The sequence below is a fragment of the Nerophis ophidion genome, linkage group LG24 (assembly GCF_033978795.1).
Source record: "Nerophis ophidion isolate RoL-2023_Sa linkage group LG24, RoL_Noph_v1.0, whole genome shotgun sequence".
Classification (NCBI taxonomy): Eukaryota; Metazoa; Chordata; class Actinopteri; order Syngnathiformes; family Syngnathidae; genus Nerophis; species Nerophis ophidion.
In genome coordinates this window covers 37,217,606-37,242,482 of record NC_084634.1, presented here as the reverse complement: position 1 = coordinate 37,242,482, position 24,877 = coordinate 37,217,606, and the positions used below count along the sequence as shown (strand labels likewise).

The 24,877-nt window shown below is 39.5% G+C and overlaps 1 protein-coding gene across 2 annotated transcripts in view; it reads right to left on the bottom strand.

The window, feature by feature from the left end:
- LOC133541917 (protein EFR3 homolog B) overlaps nt 1-17,371 on the bottom strand; it is a 126,800-nt gene extending 109,429 nt beyond the window's left edge. For both annotated transcript variants that reach the window (XM_061885640.1, XM_061885641.1), the window contains exon 1: nt 17,090-17,371. In XM_061885640.1, the coding sequence (XP_061741624.1) occupies nt 17,090-17,174 (85 nt within the window). In that variant the 5' untranslated portion in view covers nt 17,175-17,371. The remainder of the gene's footprint in view (nt 1-17,089) is intronic.
- Nucleotides 17,372-24,877: the final 7,506 nt, after the last annotated feature.

Below are 24,877 nucleotides of genomic sequence, written 5' to 3'. Positions count from 1 at the left end.
CATTTAAATCCATCCATCCGTTTCCTACCGCACCTGTTCAAGAAGTCGCATTAATGGTAAGAAGTATTTTATGTCATAATCGGGAGGGGGGGGGGGGGTCGCAGCTTGCTGCGGGGTAGTTCCCCCAGGAAGGCAGACGGACTACTCGGGACATGGCATTTAGGTAAAAACATGATTTAATTTAAACTAAAAAAAGATACAAACAAAAATCGCTCACAGTGGAGGCACAACTTGGGCAAAGGAAGAAAGCTAACGCATAAACAGACTATGAACATTAATCAAACAAAACTTACTTGGCATGGAATGAAGCACGAAACTATGGCAAGACAGGAAACAAGTCAGCACAGAGCAAGAAAAGATCACATTCGCCAGGGCGACTGACTGGCAAAGACAAGCTTGAATACTGCCTCTGATTAGTGCTCGGGAAGCAGGTGAGCGGGCATTTTGTCCACCAGAGACAGGTGGATAAAATGAGTAACCAAGGAAACCAGACAAGGGGAGTGGAAAAAAAACAGGAACTTAAAGAGTCCAAAAGACAAACAGCACATGGCCAAACAAAAACATGTTTAACAGACATGACATTTGATTTATTATTGGTTAGCTTCAGAATAACAATGTTATGAAAAAGAATAAGAGACTTTTTATACTCTATAAATGTTGGTCTTACTTAAAAATGCACGCATTTAGTTGTATTGAGTGTTAAAAAATATGATATGGCTCTCACGGAAATACATTTTGAAATATTTGGCTTCCGTGGCTCTCTCAGCCAAAAAGGTTCCCGACGCCTGCACTGGAGCAACTTAAATCCTTCGATTGGTAAGTGTTTTTTTCGCATTAAATGTGGGTGGAAGTAAACGTAATATAGTTGCAAATGCATCTGCAGGTTATCCATACATCTCTGTGACATGTCTGCTTTAGCACCGCCGGTAAATAGCATGTTAGCGTCAATTAGCGTAGCATGTTAGCATCGATTAGCTGGCAGTCAACATCAACAAAACTCACCTTTGTGATTTTGTTGACTTTATGGTTGCAAATGCATCTGCAGGTTATCCATACATCTCTGTGCCATGTCTGTCATCGCCGGTAAAATGTGCAGACACTCTGGCAAATTCAATGGGGATCTGGCAGCAGATTTCTTGCCAGTGGTGCAACTTGAATCCCTCCCTGTTAGTGTTGTTACACCCTCCGACAACACACCGTCGAGGCATGATGTCTCCAAGGTTCCAAAAAAAAAGTCGAAAAAACGGAAAATAACAGAGCTGAGACCCGGTGTTTGTAATGTGTTGAAAATGAAAATGGCGGGTGTGTTACCTCAGAGACGTCACGTTCTGACATCATCGCAAAAAGAGCGATAAACAGAAAGGCGTTTAATTCGCCAAAATTCACCCATTTAGAGTTCGGAAATCGGTTAAAAAAATACAGTCTTTTTTCTGCACCATCAAGGTATATATTGACGCTTATATAGGTCTGGTGATAATGTTCCCCTTTAAAAAGGGAAACTGCACTTATTTGGAATTGAGCATCATTCATTCACCATCCCTTTGTAACTCAACCAAGACATATGTTTTTTTATGCATTCTAATTTTTCAACCACTGTGCCGCAGCACACTAGTGTGCCGTGAGATACAGTCTGGTGTGTCGTGGGAGATTATCTAATTTCACCTATTTGGGTTAAAAAGTATTGTTTGCAAACCAGTAATTATAGCCTGCAAATGATGTGTTGTTGTTGAGTGGTCGGTGCTGTCTAGAGCTCGGCAGAGTAACCGTGTAATACTATTCCATATCAGTAGGTGGCAGCCGGTAGCTAATTTAATTTTAAATGGAGGCAGCGTGCAGGTAAAAAGGCGTCGAATGCTTAAAACAAAAATAAACAAAAGGTGAGTGCCCCTAAGAAAAGGCATTGAAGCTAAGGGAAGGCTATGCAGAACGAGACTAAAACTGATCTGGCTACAAAGTAAACAAAAACAGAATGCTGGAGGACAGCAAAGACTTACAGTGGAGCAAAGACGGCGTCCACATTAAACATCCGTGCATGACATGACAATCAACAATGTCCCTACAAAGAAGGATAAATACAACTGACCGCTAAAACAAAGTAGATGCGGGAAATATCACTCAAAGGAAGAAATGAAAACTGCTACAGGAAAATACCCCAAAAAGAGAAAAAGCCACTAAAATGTGACAGGTGGTGACAGTACACCTACTTTGAGACAATAGCTAGAGTGATGCATGCTTGCTTATGTTTTAAAGTCACATCCAACAATTGCAACAAAAACTTTTTACTGTCAACTGAGTTTCGTTTTTTAATGATTTCTGCTGGTGGTGTGCCTCTGGATTTTTTCAATGAAAAAAATGCACTTTGGCTCAAAAAAGATTTGAGCCATCCATACATGTATGTATGTAAAAACAAAAAAACAGGCTATTTCATCCATACAAGCCTGTTTAGCAGGTAATTTTATAGTAAACATAATAATAAAATACCCTGAAGAGCAGGGATACCTGTGAAACAGGCTTGTAGGGATGAAATAGCCTCTTTTTTTTCGTGCCCTAACACACTATATATATATATATATATATAATCCACTTGGCGATATATATACATATATATATATACATATATTTGTATATACTGTATATATATATATACATACATACATACATACACACACATACACATATATATACATACATACATACACACACATACACATATATATACATACATACATATAAATGATAAATGATAAATGGGTTGTACTTGTATAGCGCTTTTCTACCTTCAAGGTACTCAAAGCGCTTTGACACTACTTCCACATTTACCCATTCACACACTGATGGTGGGAGCTGCCATGCAAGGCGCCAACCAGCACCCATCAGGAGCAAGGGTGAAGTGTCTTGCTCAGGACACAACGGACGTGACAAGGTTGGTAATAGGTGGGAATTGAACCAGGGACGCTCGGGTTGCGCACGGCCACTCTCTCCACTGCGCCACGCCGTCCCTATATGTGTATATATATATATATATATATATATATATATATATATATATATATATATATATATATATATATATATATATATATATATATATATATATATATATATATATATATATATATATATATATATATAATCCACTTGGCGATATATATATACATATATTTGTATATACTGTATATATATACATACATACACACACATACACATATATATACATACATACATACATATACACATATATATACATTTATATATACATACATCACTGAGTGGATTATGATTAATTTTTACTCTAAATGGGAAGATATAAACATCCCATCAGCTGGCATCCCAGTGAGAGCACACATTGTACAGTAAGTGATGTTTGTGGTTTGTACTGCATTTCTTGTCTAGCTAGCCCTTTGCAATACTACTGCATGATGGATATGTTAAGCACAAACCTTTTGAAACGTGTAGCTCCTGCTTCTTATAATTCAGCCTTAAAAATATAAGGTTCTGGATCATCATTTGTCCCAAAGTAGTTTGTATTGTCTGTGAAATCTGTCAAGATGAACAGTAGTTGTTGCAGAAAAAAGCGAAAGTTGATGAGGTGGGTGAAATGTATGCTTAAAATGCCCAAAATACGTAATGTTAATATGAATGTGAAAGTTACAAAATTACATATACATTAACAGCATGTATGTAAAACTTTGATGGAGTTTTTTGGCTGTTTTTTACAGCGCTGTACAGAAGGAAAAGAGCAAATCCCATTGACTCCATTCTTAGCTGACTTTTGCTCATGTTTATTTACGGGTTAGAATGCATAAAAAAACATGTGTGGTAGTCTTGCACAAGAAATGGGAATAATAGGCTCCCTTAACATTCTTAACTTTCATACAAGCGTAAAAAAGAAAAGTCTGATAACAAGAGAGAGTAAAAAAAAACACAGTGAATGAAGTGAATTGTTGCTATTCACTTGGGAGGCAAGTCTCTTCCTGCTAAAACCCAAAGTCAATCACTGTTTCCTGTCCATTCCATGCTGGTGTTATTGTTGACTTTGTGCCAGGACAGAGACGAGTGTACTGCAATAACTTCTATTTTACATACTTTTGGTGTCATCACATGTTCCTCCAGCCCGTGTGCACCACTAGAGCCCAGAACAGGCATTGCATGTGTCCTTCATGTGATATGACTGTTCAGTTTGAAGGACAGCAGTCCAAAATTTAAAAAAATATAAATAAATTTGCATTGCGTTTTTGATTGTAACGTTGTTAGAGTTGGATACAAACATTACTTATACACACATCCTCTAAGAAACTATTTCAGTCCCATTGACTGCTATTATAGCTGCTATTTTTAAACACGCTTTAATCTTGCTTTTTTGCTAAGCTTTTTCCATGAATGCCGAAATAATCTCCTTCTTGCCGATTGAAAAACAAGAAAATATTGTCCAGATGGTGTTAACCTTGAGCATAATTCTCAGAGCTTTGACGAGCGTAATGGGTTCAACTTCCATTCAAACCGCTAAAAATGATCTTGTGCAGTTATATATAACATGACAGATATATATATACAAAATATTGTCTCCTGGGCATGATGCTAAAGTGCATCCAGCAGTAGAGGCTCCTCTAAAGGGTCTTGGGGCACTAGAAGGTTAACCCCTTTATTACTGTTACCCCAGGTGTGCCTTGGCAAAGGCCTAGTACCTGACTGCCCCCCTAGCCAGCAGTTGAGGTGAAGACCTCAACTGCAGAGCAGGCGGAAGACGGTAGATTTAAGAACTACCCCAACGGCGGAGGAAGGCTGCAGCAGAAAAGGGTCCCCATTCGTCTTGGACTCCATGCCACTGGACCCGTACCCGATTCTGTAAAGGATCGTGTGGTGCAACAGTCTCCCCACATTAAACTAAGTCACGCACAGGCATCCTCCATAAAGGGATACACCCCTACCAGGAGGATCGTCATACTCCTTTGAGTGACCGCCGATGATGATATATACAAAATACTTGCATGAACTCAATAAACTCAACCAAATAATGCCTGCTTTCTCTCTGTCTACGCAGGCACTGTAAAAATAAATATTTTTGTCTTGACTGATCTAATTAAAGGCTGTAATTACCCAACTTGGCAAATTATTTTCCATTTTTAAGAACAATTATTTTTAACAAAAAGGCTAAAATATACATTTTAAAAAACCTTACAAAAATTGTAAAATATTCATATCAATAGATATGTCTGAGGTTAAAATATTTCAAGCGTTGAAAGTTGAAAAAATATATATTTTTGACTTATACACGATATGTAGCTCCATATTTTGCCTTAGCCTTGAATGAACACTTGACACATATAATCACAGCAGTATGATGATTCTATGTGTCTACATTCAAACATTCTTCTTCATACTGCATTAATATATGCTACTTTTAAACTTTCATGCAGAGAAGGAAATCACAACTAAGTCAATTGACCAAAACTGCATTTATTAAACAGTTATTAGCAGGTGACTTTTCAAATGATTCTCCATATTAGCAGTAATGCTACTTTTGGTAGCAACGTTTGTGCCCCACTCTTGACAAATTAAAGTTGTCTATTCGACATCTTCCCGCTTGATGCCGAACCACCGCTGCTGTTTTTCTTGTGAATTAATTCTTCCTTCATTTCTTACCAGATTCACACCTTCTTTCTCTCGTATTACCACTCGCACGGCTCCGCTAGCATCACAGCTAACGTTACCCATGCTGCTACCTCTCTGCTCCGGAGGGGGTAGACCAGGGATGTCCAAAGTGCGGCCCGCAGGTCATTTTTCAACGGCCCCACGGCACATTTTAAAAATACGATTAAAAAAAATTAAAACATAAAAACTGGTATAATAGAGCAAATGTAAAATGTAACAAGAACATTTTTCAATGTTTACTCTAATAACACAAAACTGCCATGCAGGCTGTTTCTTTCTTTAAAAAATAATAATGAATCAAAATCAATTATGAATTATTGACCAATTCAAGGCTCCAATTATGTCACATTAAATACTCCAATTTGAGATATTTTTTGGGGAAAATGTTGCTTATTTTGTGTTTTTTTAAAGAAGGGCCTAAAATGAACAAACAAAAAACATAAACAACAATAAAACTTATAATTGATGTATAGATCTGAAGTTGATCTTGAGATTATTGTGTTGAAAGTAAGCAGTAAAATAATGTATAATTTATTTTTTAACACTTTAATGAGTGGGACACTTTTGGATCCCCAATCATTTTAGTGTGATTTGTTTTTAAGTGTCATTGCTCAAAAAATAATAATCAATCATCCATCCATCCATCCATCCATCTTCTTCCGCTTATCCGAGGTCGGGTCACGGGGGCAACAGCCTAAGCAGGGAAACCCAGACTTCCCTCTCCCTAGCCACTTCGTCCCGGGGGATCCCGAGGCGTTCCCAGGCCAGCCGGGAGACATAGTCTTCCCAACGTGTCCTGGGTCTAATCAATCAATCAATGTTTATTTATATAGCCCTAAATCACAAGTGTCTCAAAGGGCTGCACAAACCACAACGACGTCCTCGGTAGAGCCCACATAAGGGCAAGGAAAAACTCACCCCAGTGGGACGTCAGTGACAATGACAATGATGACTATGAGAACCCCCCCCCCCCCCCCCCCCTAAAATCATTGGTGTTATTAGTTATTGCCTTTTTTAAGGCTCCAATTATTTTATAATCTCAAATATTCCACTTAAAAAAATATGGAGTGATAATATTGCATATTTTGTTTTGTTTTTCCAATCTAAAAACAGGGTTTTCTTTGACAAAAAGAGCATAAAACTTAAATCTTTAAATCATTCAATTGACAGATGGACCTAATGTTGATCTGGGGATTTAAAACTTGAATAATAATAAAACAAAATAATACTGACCAAAACCCTTTGGGGTCCCCGGGATCAAGCTTGAGTGGAGGCCTAAATTTATATGGGTTATACATATATTGTATTGGTTTTTAAAATAAAAAAAATGTCAAAATGGCCCCCGCTTGCTTTGATTTTTCAGTCTCTCGCCCTAAGTGGAAAAAGTTTGGACACCCCTGGCGTATACGTATCTGACATATGACACAACAGTATGTGACGTGTGTAAGAAGGTGCGCTTGTTTTACGTCTCCGTGAGAATGAGAGACAAGAAAGAGTGAAGAAGAGCCTGAAGTGTAATGCCAGAAACTAAAAGCAACTGCGTGAGAAGGTATCCTCCAATATCACCATATAGTCATTTTCTATATCGCACAGAGACAAACCCGCGATATATCGCGTGTATCGATATATCGCCCAGCCCTATCGCAAAGCACTGGTTTTGGATGCCTCACACATGTGCACAAAAACTACCGTATTTTTCGGAGTATAAGTCGCTCCAGAGTATAAGTCGCACCGGCAGAAAATGCATAATAAAGAAGGAAAAAAACATATACATGTCGCACTGGAGTATAAATCGCATTTTTGGGGGAAATTTATGTGATAAAATCCAACACCAAGAATAGATATTTGAACGGCAATTTAAAATAAATAAAGAATAGTGAACAACAGGCTGAATAAGTGTAGGTTATTTTTGTTCAGTCCTTCTCAATTTTTATAAGTTACCGCCAACGATGAAATTATCCATTTTCATAGCTACGGCAGTGGCATATAGCATGTAGCCGTTAGCATTCCATGACCCACAATGCACTTCTGCCATGACCCTCCCCCGCCAAATTCTTATTGGTTGACGTGTGTGTGACGATTGCAGACATTTTCTTGGTCTCTTCCGCGAATGACAGAAAAAAAATGATTTGATATTGTGTAAGATCAAAGGGTTTTGGTCCCAAAAAATTTAAAATGTGTCATTATTCAGTATTATTTTGTTTTATTATTATTCAAGCATATTTAACGTATTGTGTTGAAATTTGGGGAAATGTTTATAAAACAAACATAGACCCAATAATAAAACTTCAAAAAAGGGTCATTAGAATAATACACAAAGCCTGCTACTATGAAATTACCAATCCATTATTTATGAGTTCAAATGTGTTAAAATTTTCAGACATTGTGTTTTTAAAAACAATGGAAATTATGTTTCTAGTAAAGAACAACAGCCTTCCAGCTTGTATTCTCAGGCTATTTCATTTAAGAGGAGAAAACTATAATTTACGGGGATATCGATTTTTGAAATCGGTAAAGCGAGAACAAATATAAAATACAAATGTATTACAGTTTTAGGAGTTAAATGGTGGAACAAGCTCAGTGATAAGCTGAATACATGCACTTCTTTGGTAAGGTTTAAGAAAACATTGAAAGGTGAAATAATTGAAAATTATAAAATATAGTAACATCCCATTGATTTTTGATTTTTTTAACGATGTTCCAGGCAATCTAATATTCTGTGAAGGTATAGGATAGGCAAATATAAGCTTTGGCTTCAGCCTATTCCTTTTTTGGTCATTCTTTTTCTTTTCTTTCGTGTGTAAATGTGTATTATTGTATACATATAACATGTACTGTAAAACTGATCACACAAAATGGTTGATTGATTAGATTGATTATATAACCGAAATAAACTTATTTCATTCATTCATTCATTCATTCAATCTGCAGTACATGATTTCCTTTTCGGTGCCATTTTTGTTCAGCCCTTCTCAGTTTTTAAAAGTTACCGACAACGATGAAATGATATAAATAGCTACGGCAGTAGCATAAAGCATATGGCAGTTAGCATTCAATGACCCACAATGCACTTCTGCCCTGACCCTCCCCCGCCAAATTATTTTCGGTTGACGTGTGTGACGATTGCTGAAATTTTCTTCGTCTCTTCCGTGAATGAGATAAATAATATTATTTGATATTTTACGGCAATGTGTTAACAATTTCATACATAAGTCGCTCCGGAGTATATGTCGCACCCCCGGCCAAACTATGAAAAAAACTGTGAAAAAAAACTGTGACTTATCATCCGAAAAAACACTGGATATTTTTCAGATACCGCATTTTCCGGAGTATAAGTCGCACCGGATGAAAATGCATAATAAAGAAGGAAAAAAACTATAGATCTCTGATAAAAGCTATTGGTTGACGAGTGTGTGATGATTGCTGAGATTTTCTTCGTCTCTTCCGCGAATGAGATAAATAATATAAATTGATATTTTACGATAATGTGTTAACAATTTCACACATAAGTCGCCCCGGAGTATATGTCGCACCCCCGGCCAGACTATGAAAAAAACTGCGACTTATAGTCCGAAAAATGCGGTATAAAATTGTAGCAGAATCTGTATGCAAAAAAAACAAACACTTGGCTATAATGATATTTGTCCTAGAGGCCAACAAGAAAGCTACTTAGTCACATGGTTACATGCGAGGAAATACGTAAGATGGCAAAGGAAGAGTTATGGGAAGCTATAAAGCCATTGAAAGAGGAGATGAGCACTGTGGAGAGGATGTTGATTAGGATAGCGGGAAGGTTAGAGTGCTGCAAAACCGACAACAGGGATGAAATGAAACTTCCTGTCTGTGTCCATATGATACATAAAATGAAGCTTCGTCACAGTGAAAGCATATTTTGAATCTATTGCCCCACTGCAGAGGCGTTCTTATTGTAAACGCTCAAGGCACAGATTTTAATCCAGAGTGGGTGGCGGAGAACACGATTGGCATAATACCAACAACACACACGCCAATCACATAGACACAAGGCCAATCTGACACATTCGGGATCTCAATCAGTATGTTGTTGATGAATATAGGCTCAGCGCGCACAGCAAAATGTTTGTTTTTTTCTCCCCTACCAGTAAATCTCCTCAAGATGGTACAATATTTACACCACTGAATCAAACTTTCAAAGAAGGTGCGTGTCTTGTCAAAAATAGTAGGGGTGTAACGGTACGTGTATTTGTACTGAACCGTTTCAGAATATGGGTTTCGGTTCGGTTCGGAGGTGTACCGAACGAGTACACATGCTAGCAGCGAGCGGGCTAGAACAACATGTAAAAGCCAGAGCTGGAAGACCCTCCTGCCTTGTTAAGATCTCCCGTTTGGGAACACTTCGGCAGCGCGATACAACAATGGAGGACGGAGGTTTGCCGATATTGTTCAGCAGCTGCTTCCGGCTCCCATACCGTAGTCGAGGATCGCAGGGGAGACACTCCTCCAGGGCTGATGTATTCTCGGGGGCAACACCCTTCACTCTACCCGCCAGTGGGTCTCCACAGCGCCGGACTCCAGGGTAAATGAAGAGTCCGGCAAATCGTGGCTTTATTAAAGTCTTGCACACAGCCAAGAAACCACTAGCTACTCCCCGCGCTCACGCTACTGCGCCCTCACCTCGCTCGCCCACACACTCACCTCACATGCTGTCACGTATTAAACGGCCACACACACACACATACACTACTCTCATAACACATGCTAACCCTTTTGAAGCGTCACCACCGCATTCAAGCAGCCTCTCCTCGGCGAGTCAGGCATGGTTAAAGCAATAACAAATGTTTTTATAGCAGCAGACTTAAGTCCGTATTGCATTAAAAACTAGATTTTGACCCACTTCTATGGTGGAAGAACAATGAGCCCATATATCCTCTTACTGCCTAGTTAGCCAGACTGGGGGGGGGGGGAAGAAAAGTTAATCCGAGGCTGAGTTGACTTGAAACTGTTTAATGTTGCACTTTTTATATGGAGAAGAAAAGTTTTGTCATTTTATTTAATCTGAGCAACAACTTGAGGCAGTTTAATGTTGATGAACGTGGACCCCGACTTAAACAAGTTGAAAAACTTATTGAGGTGTTACCATTTAGTGGTCAATTGCGCGGAATATGTACTGTACTGTGCAAAATCTACTAATAAAAGTCTCAATCAATCAATCAAAAAAAGCACTTTATATGTAGAGAGGTTTTTTTAAGAAACAATTCTGGTTAAAGCAATAACAAATGTTTTTATAGCAGCAGATTTAAGTCCATATTGCATTAAAAACCAAATTTTGACCCACTTCTATGGTGGAAGAACAATGAGCCCATATATCCTCTTACTGCCTAGTTAGCCAGGCTGGGGGGGAAAAGAAAAGTTAATCCGAGGCTGAGTTGACTTGAGCCTGTTTAATGTTGCACTTTCTATATGTAGAAGAAAAGCTTTGTCATTTTATTTAATCTGAGCAACAACTTGAGGCAGTTTAATGTTGATGAACCTGGACACCGACTTAAACAAGTTGAAAAATTATTGGGGTGTTACCATTTAGTGGTCAATTGTACGGAATATGTACTGTACTGTGCAATGTACTAATAAAAGTCTCAATCAATCAATCAAAAAAAGCACTTTATATGTAGAGAGGTTTTTTAAGAAACAATTCGGGTTAAAGCAATAACAAATGTTATAGCAGCAGATTTAAGTCCATATTGCATTAAAAACTAGATTTTGACCCACTTCTATGGTGGAAGAACAATGAGCCCATATATCCTCTTACTGCCTAGTTAGCCAGGCTGGGGGGGTGAAAGAAAAGTTAATCCGAGGCTGAGTTGACTTGAAACTGTTTAATGTTGCACTTTCTATATGTAGAAGAAAAGCTTTGTCATTTTATTTAATCTGAGCAACAACTTGAGGCAGTTTAATGTTGATGAACGTGGACCCCGACTTAAACAAGTTGAAAAACGTATTGGGGTGTTACCATTTAGTGGTCAATTGCACGGAATATGTACTGTACTGTGCAATCTACTAATAAAAGTCTCAATCAATCAATCAAAAAAAGCACTTTATATGTAGAGAGGTTTTTTTAAGAAACAATTTGGGTTAAAGCAATAACAAATGTTTTTATAGCAGCAGATTTAAGTCCATATTGCATTAAAAACTACATTTTGACCCACTTCTATGGTGGAAGAACAATGAGCCCATATATCCTCTTACTGCCTATTTAGCCAGGCTGGGGGGGAAAGGAAAAGTTAATCCGAGGCTGAGTTGACTTGAAACTGTTTAATGTTGCACTTTCTATATGGAGAAGAAAAGCTTTGTCATTTTATTTAATCTGAGCAACAACTTGAGGCAGTTTAATGTTGATGTGCCTGGACACCGACTTAAAGAAGTTGAAAAATTATTGGGGTGTTACCATTTAGTGGTCAATTGTGCGGAATATGTACTGTACTGTGCAATCTACTAATAAAAGTCTCAATCAATCAATCAAAAAAAGCACTTTATATGTAGAGAGGTTTTTTTAAGAAACAATTCGGGTTAAAGCAATAACAAATGTTTTTATAGCAGCAGATTTAAGTCCATATTGCATTAAAAACTAGATTTTGACCCACTTCTATGGTGGAAGAACAATGAGCCCATATATCCTCTTACTGCCTAGTTAGCCAGGCTGGGGGGGGGGAAGAAAAGTTAATCCGAGGCTGAGTTGACTTGAAACTGTTTAATGTTGCACTTTCTATATGGAGAAGAAAAGCTTTGTCATTTTATTTAATCTGAGCAACAACTTGAGGCAGTTTAATGTTGATGAACGTGGACCCCGACTTAAACAAGTTGAAAAACTTATTGGGGTGTTACCATTTAGTGGTCAATTGCACGGAATATTTACTGTACTGTGCAAAATCTACTAATAAAAGTCTCAATCAATCAATCAAAAAAAGCACTTTATATGTAGAGAGGTTTTTTTAAGATACAATTCTGGTTAAAGCAATAACAAATGTTTTTATGGCAGCAGATTTAAGTCCATATTGCATTAAAAACTAGATTTTGACCCACTTCTATGGTGGAAGAACAATGAGCCCATATATCCTCTTACTGCCTAGTTAGCCAGGCTGGGGGGGAAAAGAAAAGTTAATCCGAGGCTGAGTTGACTTGAAACTGTTTAATGTTGCACTTTCTATATGGAGAAGAAAAGCTTTGTTATTTTATTTAATCTGAGCAACAACTTGAGGCAGTTTAATGTTGATGAACGTGGACCCCGACTTAAACAAGTTGAAAAACTTATTGGGGTGTTACCTTTTAGTGGTCAATTGCACGAAATATGTACTGTACTGTGCAAAATCTACTAATAAAAGTCTCAATCAATCATCAAAAAACGCACTTTTTATGTAGAAAGGTTTTGTTAAGAGACAATTCTGAGCCTTAGTTTTGATTTTATATATGTTAACCACATCAACCCTGGCAATGGACCCTGTGTATACATGTATGTTATGCCATTGTTTACAAATTTGGTAAATAAATAACCAAAAAATTTATATTTTGTTGTTTTCTTACTGTACCGAAAATGAACCGAACAGTGACCTCTAAACCGAGGTACGTACCGAACCGAAATGTTTGTGTACCGTTACATCCCTACAAAATAAGAATCATAGACACGTACAAACCAAACATGCTTGGTCTACTCCACATCATACTATGACAGTGTTGACCACATGACATCCAACAGCACACATGATAGAAAAAAAAAGGCATGAAACTAAACATAATTGAGGATAAATCTCTTCAAAGTGGTGACCTCTTCAAAGCTTATCACTGAATAGTATGGTCTTTGTGAGAGGAATGAGGGTCCGGGGAATGACATGACGCTGAATGAAATGTGTAAAGGAAAATGCCGACAAACTGGCTGCGTGCCGCACGCTTTGGGTCGCTCACATGCTGACGCGGGGCGAGAACACACAGGCACAACAATGGTTATTCATCTTACCATACATGGAACGTGACGCTGGAGCCGCACGCTTGCAGATGCTTCCTTTCGGCGGGTTCAGTCACTCATACACAGCTTTGGTGCCAAGAGCACTGAATATGCGCGCTCACACACACACACACACACACACACTGAGGGATTAATGCCTGCACGTGCTTGGAGCTAGAAGCCATATGAATGCGCACAGTGATTGGTGCAGCGGCTGCAATGATGCAATAAAATTCATACACACTTTCCCCTCTGTTGTGCTCTTTCTCTCACACACACACGCGCACGCGCACAGAGGCATTTGCACGCGAAAGGGGGCTGAGAGGCAACGTCACGGAGAAGCGTGCCGAGATGACCTTGGATTCTCCCGTTTCCAAAAATGCCGGTGCAGATTTACCACGCAGCGGCGGCACTGGGCGCACATCCTCACACATGCCACCCTTTTATCGAACTTGCACAAAGAGAGAGTGATAGAAGGGAGTTATATTGGAATAGAACAACAGAGGACCTCCCGCCCACGCAACCTTGTCTCCCTCTCTCCGCCCCCTGCGAGCATCGCGCCTTGCCTTTGTCGTGCCCCTTCCTTAACTTTCGCTTTTTCCCCTTTGTTTCCTAAATGTTTGTCACTTTGGTCATGTGCTTTTAAAGGCCTACTGAAAGCCACTACTACCGACTATGCAGTCTGATAGTTTATATATCAATGATGAAATATTAACATTGCAACACATGCCAATACGGTTTACTAAATTGCAATTTTAAATTTCACCCCAAAATATCCTGCTGAAACGTCTCGGTATGATGACGCCTGCGCGTGACGTCACGCATTGTCGAGGACATTTTGTTCCAGCATCGTTCCCAGCTATTAGCTTGTCTGTTTACATCGCATAATTCCACAGTATTCTGGACATCTGTGTTGCTGAATCTTTTGCAATTTGTTCAATGGACAATGGAGACGTCAAAGAAGAAAGCTGTAGGTTCGGGAAGCGGTGTATTGCGTCCGCCTTTAGCAACACAAACACAGCCGGTGTTTCATTGTTTACATTCCCGAAAGATGACAGTCAAGCTTTACTATGGAACAGAGATGTCAAGCGAACACGGTTGGATTGGACCACACACACAAAGTACAGTGTATTATGCAGCGATCATTTCGAAAGATCGTGTTTCGAAGAGGGTCCCTTGCGAAGGGCAGAGATGGGCATCGCCAAAATCCGTCGACTGGTGCTGAAGAAAGGTCCGGGGCCGACCTTCAGGTTGTACAGGTACGACTATATAATCTCACTAAAACACTAGTAACCCAATAAGCAGATAAGGGATTTTCCAGAATTATCCTAGTAAATGTGTCTAATAACATCTGAATTGCTCCCACTGTATAGTTTTTTTTTTTCTAGTCCTTCACTCTCACTTTCCTCATCCACAAATCTTTCATCCTCGCTCAAATTAATGGGGAAATTGTCGCTTTCTCGGTCCGAATCACTCTCGCTGCTGGTGGCCATGATTGTAAACAATGTTCAGATGTGAGGAGCTCCACAACCCGTGATGTCACACGTATATCATTTACTACTTTCGGTACAGGCAAGGCTTTTTTATTAGCAACCAAAAGTTTCAAACTTTATCGTGGATGTTCTCTACTAAATCCTTTCAGCAAAAATATGGCAATATCGTGAAATGATCAAGTATGACACATAGAATGGACCTGCTATCCCCGTTTGAATAAGAACATCTCATTTCAGTAGGCCTTTAATGCCAACACGAACCTACATTACATCATCACTAGTTTTTTGTATTTTTAAAATATACAATGGCACCTAGGTTTTCATACGCCCCCAGCCTTAGTTGAAAATGTTCACTAGGAATATAACTTGTTTTTTTATTACCGTATTTTCCGGACCATAGGGCGATCAAAAACCATACAATCATTTGTATCGTAAATCTATCGTGCAACTAGAGATGTCCGATAATATCGGGCTGCCGATGTTATTGGCCGATAAATGCTTTAAAATGTAATATCGGAAATTATCGGTATCGGTTTCGAAAGGTAGAATTTATGACTTTTTAAAACGCCGCTGTACGGAGTGGTACACGGACATAGGGAGAAGTACGGAGCGCCAATAAACCTTAAAGACACTGCTTTTGCGTGCCGGCCCAATCACATAATATTCACGGCTTTTCTCACACACAAGTGAATGCCACGCATACTTGGTCAACAGCCATACAGGTCACACTGAGGGTGGCCGTATAAACAACTTTAACACTGTTACAAATATGTGTGAGCCCAGACCAAACAAGAATGACAAACACATTTTGGGAGAACATCCGCACCGTAACACAACATAAACATAACGGAAAAAATACCCAGAACCCTTGCAGCACTACAGTTCGTCACTACATCTGTAAGTGCAAGTTAAAGCTCTACTATGCAAAGCGAAAGCCATTCATCAACAACATCCAGAAACGCCGCCGGCTTCTCTGGGCCCGAGATCCTCCAAAATGGACTGATGCAAAGTGGAAAAGTGTTCTGTGGCCTGACGAGTCCACATTTCGAATTGTTTTTGGAAATATTCGACATCGTGTCATCCGGACCAAAGGGGAAGCGAACCATCCAGACTGTTATCGACGCAAAGTTCAAAAGCCAGCATCTGTGATGGTATGGGGGTGCATTAGTGCCCAAGGCATGGGTAACTTACACATCTGTGAAGGCACCATTAATGCTGAAAGGTACATACAGGTTTTGGAACAACATATGCTGCCATCTAAGCGCCGTCTTTTTCACAGACGCCCCTGCTTATTTCAGCAAGACAATACCCAGCCACATTCAGCACGTGTTACAACAGCGTGGCTTCGTAAAAAAAGAGTGCGGGTACTTTCCTGGCCCACCTGCAGTCCACACCTGTTTCCCATCAAAAATGTGTGGAGCATTCTGAAGCGTAAATTACGACAGCGGAGACCCCGGACTGTTGAACGACTGAAGCTCTACATAAAACAAAAATGGGAAAGAATTCCACTTTCAAAGCTTCAACAATTAGTTTCCTCAGTTCCCAAACGTTTCTTGAGTGTTGTTAAAAGAAAAGGTGATGTAACACAGTGGTGAACATGCCCTTTCCCAACTAGATTGGCACGTGTTGCAGACATGAAATTCTAAGTTAATTATTATTTGCAAAAAAAATAAAAGTTAATGAGTTTGAACATCAAATATCTTGTCTTTGTAGTGCATTCAACTGTTTATGGGTTGAAAAGGATTTGCAAATCATTGTATTCCGTTCATATTTACATCTAACACAATTTCCCAACTCATATGGAAACGGAGTTTGTAAATAGAATATTGAGTCTGTGTAAAAATATATCGATATATACTTTTTTGTCCGTATCACCCAGCCCTAACTACACATTGTGCTGACTCATTCATGTGGGATATGTGAATCCAGAGTTATAGAACGGCTTCAAAACAGAGGCACCGTTGTCACTTACCCTTGCCAACACGATGATCCAGAAGGGTGCGACAATCCAGTGCCAGCCTCTGGGAGGCCGGGACTTCGGACACAGGCATGTGCATGACAGCGAAACAAATGCACCAGGCAGAAAGTATGAAACGCACACAACACCGAGCCTTCTTGCCTTATCCACAAAAGTCCAGCAAACTTCAACAATTTATTAAACAAGTATCCTCTGATGCAATCCAACCAGGACGGGAAAAACAAAATCAGACGCTCCTAACGACAACCTTAGTTAGTGTCCCCGTCTTAAAGCACCTGAGTCATTAATATTTCTGCAAAGACAGGATCATCCTATGAATCGGAGAGATTAGCGATGAGTCCAACAGCTCTTCCCCGTGTGACAAAACATCTCACTGACACAATGGGCCTCTATCCAACCGGAGTCTCACTCTCTGGACCAGCAAGAAACAAAAGACAGAGGGGTGCTCAAACCCACAGACAAGCAATGCTAAGGAGGCACACATTAAATCAGTGGGTTTGGCATTCAAACAACGTTAGGCCATGAAGAAGTGACAATCCAGGCAAACTGCATACTTGCCAACCCTCCCGAATTTCATTGCTTCTCCCGAAAATCTCCTGGGACAACCATTCTCCCGAATTTCTCCCGATTTCCAGCCGGACCTGAGTGAGGACAGCCTGTCGTCACGTCCACTTTTCCTCCATTTAAACAGCGTTCCGGCCCAGTCACGTTATAACATCTACGGCTTTTGGCGCTCAGTGCGCAACTGCACACACAACAAGAAGGAGACTCTTATATACAGTATGTCTCCCTTATCCATAGCTTTATCTATAGCCCATACAGTAGGCAGGCACGGAGCTATTTCTCAACGTGTGTTTATTCCAGCCGGCACGTTAATACACTGACACACAACATCCGGATTCCCATCATGCATTGCTTCAAAACTACGGCAAGTAGTAATGTCCAAAAACATAACAGAGACGAAGCAGAAGAACGAAGAAGAGACAGTCATGGCGACGACGCGTAAGAAGAAGTACGCTTGCAGGGAGAGATGTGCGTGCCACACAGCAATGCATCGTCAGAGAGGGTGTTCGGCATGGTTAGAAAAATAGTGACAGGGAATAGAGCGAGGATGGACAATTCAACCCTAAACTCACTCCTTTCCTGCCAATTAAATTTCACAGATGCTAGCCATACCTATGCTCCTTCAAAGGCTGTGCTACTAGGATCCTTCAACATCTGTGCAAAGATGTTGAAGATATTCTACGGGTCGGTGGTGACGGGTGCCTTCTTGTACGTCGTGGCCTGCTGGGGCGGCGGGCTAAGAGCGAGGGACACAATCAGACTGGACAAGCTGGTAAAGAAGGCCAGTAACGTAGTGGGAGTGGAGCTAGACTCCATGGCTGTGGTGCCAGAGAGAAGAAGTCTAGCAAAACTCCTAGCCATTATGGACAACACCTCCCAACTACTACACTCGGACCTGGCGGAGAGAATGAGCACGTTCAGTGGAAGGCTCAGACTCACAAAATGCAACACGGAACGACACGGGAGGTCCTTCATACCGACAGCCATCAGACTGTATAATGCATATGTTCCTTCTTGACTGCACTTAAATGTAGAATATATGTAGAATATATTTATATTATTCATATATTATATATATAATATATGATATAAATTATATTCTTTATTATTATTATTGTCTATTGTGAGCGAACTGTGGTGCTGAATTTCCCCCAGGGATCAGTAAAGTACTTTCTATTCTATTCTATTCGAATACAACAATGAGTAGAGTGTTATGTGCGTGTTTATGTCTAAATAAATGAACAATGAAATTCAAGTATACATATATGTATGTATATATATATATATATAAATATATATATATACACATATATATATATACACATATATGTATATGTATATGTATATATATATATATATATATATATATATATATATATATATATATATATATATATATATATATATATATATATATATGTAGGTGTGGGAAAAATCACAAGACTACTTCATCTCTACAGAACTGTTTCATGAGGGGTTCCCTCAATCATCAGGAGATTTTAATGGAAGCATTCACATACAGTGGTTTATATAGGGCTCAGAGTGGGTGGGTACAGGCAGGCGTAGGGTGTGGTGATTGGCTCATGTGTTACCTAGGAGGTGTTTCCGTCTGTGGCGGCATGTTGAAATGATTTCACTGCGCTTGTTGAGAGATGATAGGTCTGGATGATATATAATAAACAGTTTCTCTTTTAAGCATAGGTTGCATCTTTTATTACCACTGTTGTAAGGTGTGCTGGATGCAAGAATTTGCCATGTTATTGAATATTCAACATTATTGTCTTTGAGATTCCAAATGTGCTTGCTGAGTTCTGTAGAATTCCGCAAAGTCTGGTTTCTAAAGGAGGCCCTGTGATTATTCCATCTGGTTTTAAACGCTCCTTCGGTAAATCCTACGTACGTGTCGGATGTGTTAATGTCCTTGCGTGTTACCTTTGCTTGGTAAACGACTGATGTTTGTAAGCACCCCCCGTTGAGAGGGCAATCAGGTTTCTTGGGACAGTTACATTCCTTATTGGTTTCAGACTCGTTCAGTCTGGGGGTAGGCAGTCCTTTTGCAATTGCTTTGTTGTGGTTTGAAGTGATTTGTTGTATGTTATTCATACAGCTGTAGCTCATTTTAATATTGTTCTTGTTGAATATTTTTCTTAGGGTGTTAAAAGAGAAACTGTTTATTATATATCATCCAGAGCTGTCATCTCTCAACAAGCGCAGTGAAATCATTTCAACATGCCGCCACAGACGGAAACACCTCCTAGGTAACACATGAGCCAATCACCACACCCTACGCCTGCCTGTACCCACCCACTCTGAGCCCTATATAAACCACTGTATGTGAATGCTTCCATTAAAATCTCCTGATGATTGAGGAAACCCCTCATGAAACAGTTCTGTAGAGATTAAGTAGTCTTGTGATTTTTCCCACACCTACATATTGCGCTCTACCACGGTATCGAGCACTATTCTCTGGATAATCCAATCAAGACATATATATATACATATATATATTAGTCATGGGTCCGGGAACACCAATGCAGCGGCGCATGCGTCGAGCTCATAGAGCAAAACCCTGTGGTGGGGTGCGTACCGCTTTTAGAAAGTCACTTGACCGATCATGAGCTGTTTCGGTCACGTTACCGATACGCAAACTGTGTCGAACTGACGCCTGCGCGCCAAACTGTGTTTATAAGGAAGCGCATCTGTCAACGAGATGCTGCTGCCAACAGAATCGCCGCACTTCTGTCGTTGGTCAATTGTAATTTATTGTCGTCGGAGATCACGGAGCAGCCTCAGGAAAAAAGAAAGATTTCTGCCGTGAAATAATAACTAAGAAGAGAAGTCGTCTAAAATTTAATACGTTGGAAAAACGTTTTTTTTTTTTAATAAAAATGTGTCCAAAAAAAAATCCCAGTCCACAAGCATCCTCATTCACAACACGTTCTCTTAGATTTCCATGTTATGATACATATTCACATTATTTATTGACTGTATCTAAAAAAGATTAAAATATATTTTTATTTAAATGAAGATATGAAATAATCCTAAATGAAATAGAATGACTTGGTTTATATTATTGTACATACTAGATCATAAAATCAGTGTCAGTTGAGTCGGTCCATAGGTTGCCTGTAGGGATTTTTAAAGGCCTACTGAAATGAGATGTTCTTATTTAAACGGGGATAGCAGGTCCATTCTATGTGTCATACTTGATCATTTCACGATATTGCCATATTTTTGCTGAAAGGATTTCGTAGAGAACAATCGACGATAAAGTTTGCAACTTTTGGTCGCTAATAAAAAAGCCTTGCCTGTACCGGAAGTAGCAGACGATATGCGCATGACGTCACGGGTTGTGGAGCTCCTCACATCCTCACATTGTTAATAATCATGGCCACCAGCAGCTAGAGCTATTCGGACCGAGATAGTAACAATTTCCCCATTAATTTGAGCAAGGATGAAAGATTAAAGATGAGGAAATTTAGGGTGAAGGACTACAAGAAAAAAAAAAAGTTACAAAAAAAAAAAAGGGAGCGATTTAGATGTTATTAGACACATTTACAAGGATAATTCTGGAAAATCCCTTCTTTTCCTATTGTTTTGCTAGTGTTTTAGTGGAATTAAATAGTACCTGAAAGTCGGAGGGGTGTGGCCACGGGTGTGTTGACCGCCAGAGTCTCTGAGGGAAGTCACGCAGCTGCAGCAAGACGTAAACTCCGCTGATGTCTCCGGTAAGAGCCGACTTATTACCACAAATTTCTCACCAAAAACTGCCGGTTGATATGTAGTCCATGTTCTCTTGACCGCTCTGATACATAGTAAAGCTTCACCTTCGGGAATTTTAAACAAGGAAACACCGGCTGTGTTTGTGTGGCTAATGGCTAAAAGCTTCCCACCTCCATCTTTATACTTTGACTTCTCCATTATTAATTGAACAAATTGCAAAAGATTCAGCAACACAGATGTCCAGAATACTGTGTAATTATGCGATTAAAGCAGACTACTTATAGCTTGTATCGGGCTGGAAAATAATGTCTGCTATAACCTGAGACATCAAACGCACGCGTCATTATACCACGATGTTTTCAACACGACACTTCGCGGGAAATTTAAAATTGCAATTTAGTAAACTAAAAAGGCCGTATTGGCATGTGTTGCAATGTTTATATTTCATCATTGATATATAAACTATCAGACTGTGTGGTCGGTAGTATTGGCTTTCAGTAGGCCTTTAATGTCCAACAGATATCAGTATTTAGTGACACAGTATCGACACAGTATCAATACAGATTTGCAATGTGTCAAAATGCTTCCTGACCCCTCATCAACCCATCATTAATATATATTAGTGATGGGTTGAATTCAGAGGTCTCAAGGTTGGCAGGTATGAAAATGTCAAATTATTACTGCTGCAAATAACAATAAAAGAAAAAAGGTAACAATTTTCTTCTGCAAATTTCAACTTATAGTTACGGACCGTGATGGGGAGCAGGTGCTATGGTTTAAATTGAACATTGCTTACCTGCCATGTTGGATGTTTGCCACTAGGTGGCGGGGGATCTTCCGGTGTCACAGATGGGCGGGGAGGGGAGTGACACTAAGCCGCCGAACTGACACTTCCCCGGGACTTCTCCGAGCAGGAAAACCGCAGGATCTCCTCGGGCCCGTGGATGTCAGCACGCTAACATTAGCCGACGTCTTCCTCGTACGGTCTGTAATAAAACACATATTTACATAACAATGTAAGTATTATTGCATGCGCCAACCCCGTGACAAATTATGACGTTAATTCCACTTTAAGGCCACCTAAGTATTACGATTTAGACCGTTTTGCTGACCATTCATTTTAGCTATCGTATACATGCTTAATCATAAATTGCATTTTTAACAGTTTTGTTTATTTTTCTATAATTTGGGTATTGTTCATGAACATGAACAGCAGCTAATCGAGTTTTTAAAAAATATCTGCATGAAAAGCTGACATTTACTAACCGAGCAAACGTTAGCTGACTACTTGTCATTTAAACTATAACAGTCACAACTTACTCACCATTAAATGAACAGCATTAACAGCCTTAGCATGAATTCCACAACATTTATGGCTTCACCAGGACATAATGAATAAAGTTAAGGCAGCGAAACAATTGCACTTTTTCCAGCTGCACTACTAAACATGACTCAACTCCACCCACGTCGTGACAGAAACAATGCTTTAAAACACAAAAGCGCCTCACCTGCGCGGCATTATTCAAATAAAATAGTAGTCTTTTTTTTTTTGCAAAAAGCCCAATGATTAATTCCCAAATGATAAACTTGTACTTCCATCCATTTTTTTACAGCTTTGTACGGACTAAATGTGCGTGTCAAATCAAAATAGTCAGCTGGAGAATGCTGTCTATTTTTCTACCACTTGGTGGCAGAAGTGAGCCAGGAAGCTGTCAGTGGAGGTAACAATAATATGATAATACATTACTACTAATATACATATGTTTGATGTCATAAAACATATACTATAGTATTTTTTTTAAATAAATATTATAATGATTATAATTTCAGACCAGTTGATCTGCCGTTTAGGGCACAGATTCGGTGAACACAGACATGCAATAGCAGTCAAAAGTCAGGACTCAGGGTGGACCACTCATCTGTGCATCAGTTGGGGACATCTGTGCACTGCTGACCTGTCTCCACTCAAGATGATCTCCTGCTGTGGACTGGGTCCACTATGGACTGGACTCTCACAATATTATGTTAGATCCACTATGGACTGGGCTCTCTCACTATTCTGTTAGATCCACTATGGACTGGACTCTCACAATATTATGTTAGATCCACTATGGACTGGAATCTCTCACTATTATGTTAGGTCCACTATGGACTGGACTCTCACAATATTATGTTAGATCCACAATGGACTGGACTCTCACTATTATGTTAGATCCACTATGGACTGGAGTCTCACACTATTATGTTAGATCCACTATGGACTAGACTCTCACAATATTATGTTAGATCCACTATGGACTGGAGTCTCACACTATTATGTTAGATCCACTATGGACTGGGCTCTCTCACTATTCTGTTAGATCCACTATGGACTGGACTCTCACAATATTATGTTAGATCCACTATGGACTGGAATCTCTCACTATTATGTTAGGTCCACTATGGACTGGACTCTCACAATATTATGTTAGATCCACAATGGACTGGACTCTCACTATTATGTTAGATCCACTATGGACTGAAGTCTCACACTATTATGTTAGATCCACTATGGACTAGACTCTCACAATATTATGTTAGATCCACTATGGACTGGAGTCTCACACTATTATGTTAGATCCACTATGGACTGGACTCTCACAATATTATCTTAAAACCATGGACTGGACTCTCACACGATTATGTTAGATCCACTATGGACTGGACTCTCTCACTATTATGTTAGATCCACAATGGACTGGACTCTCACTATTATGTTAGATCCACTAAGGACTGGAGTCCCACACTATTATGCTAGATTCACTATGGACTAGACTCTCACAATATTATGTTGGATCCACTATGGATTGGAGTCTCACTATTATGTTAGATCCACTATGGACTGAACTCTCACTATTATGCTAGATCCACTATGGACTAGACTCTCACACTATTATGTTAGATCCACTATGGACTGGACTCTCTCACTATTATGTTAGGTCCACTATGGACTGGACTCTCACAATATTATGTTAGATCCACAATGGACTGGACTCTCACTATTATGTTAGATCCACTATGGACTGAAGTCTCACACTATTATGTTAGATCCACTATGGACTAGACTCTCACAATATTATGTTAGATCCACTATGGACTGGAGTCTCACACTATTATGTTAGATCCACTATGGACTGGACTCTCACAATATTATCTTAAAACCATGGACTGGACTCTCACACGATTATGTTAGATCCACTATGGACTGGACTCTCTCACTATTATGTTAGATCCACAATGGACTGGACTCTCACTATTATGTTAGATCCACTAAGGACTGGAGTCCCACACTATTATGCTAGATTCACTATGGACTAGACTCTCACAATATTATGTTAGATCCACTATGGATTGGAGTCTCACTATTATGTTAGATCCACTATGGACTGAACTCTCACTATTATGCTAGATCCACTATGGACTAGACTCTCACACTATTATGTTAGATCCACTATG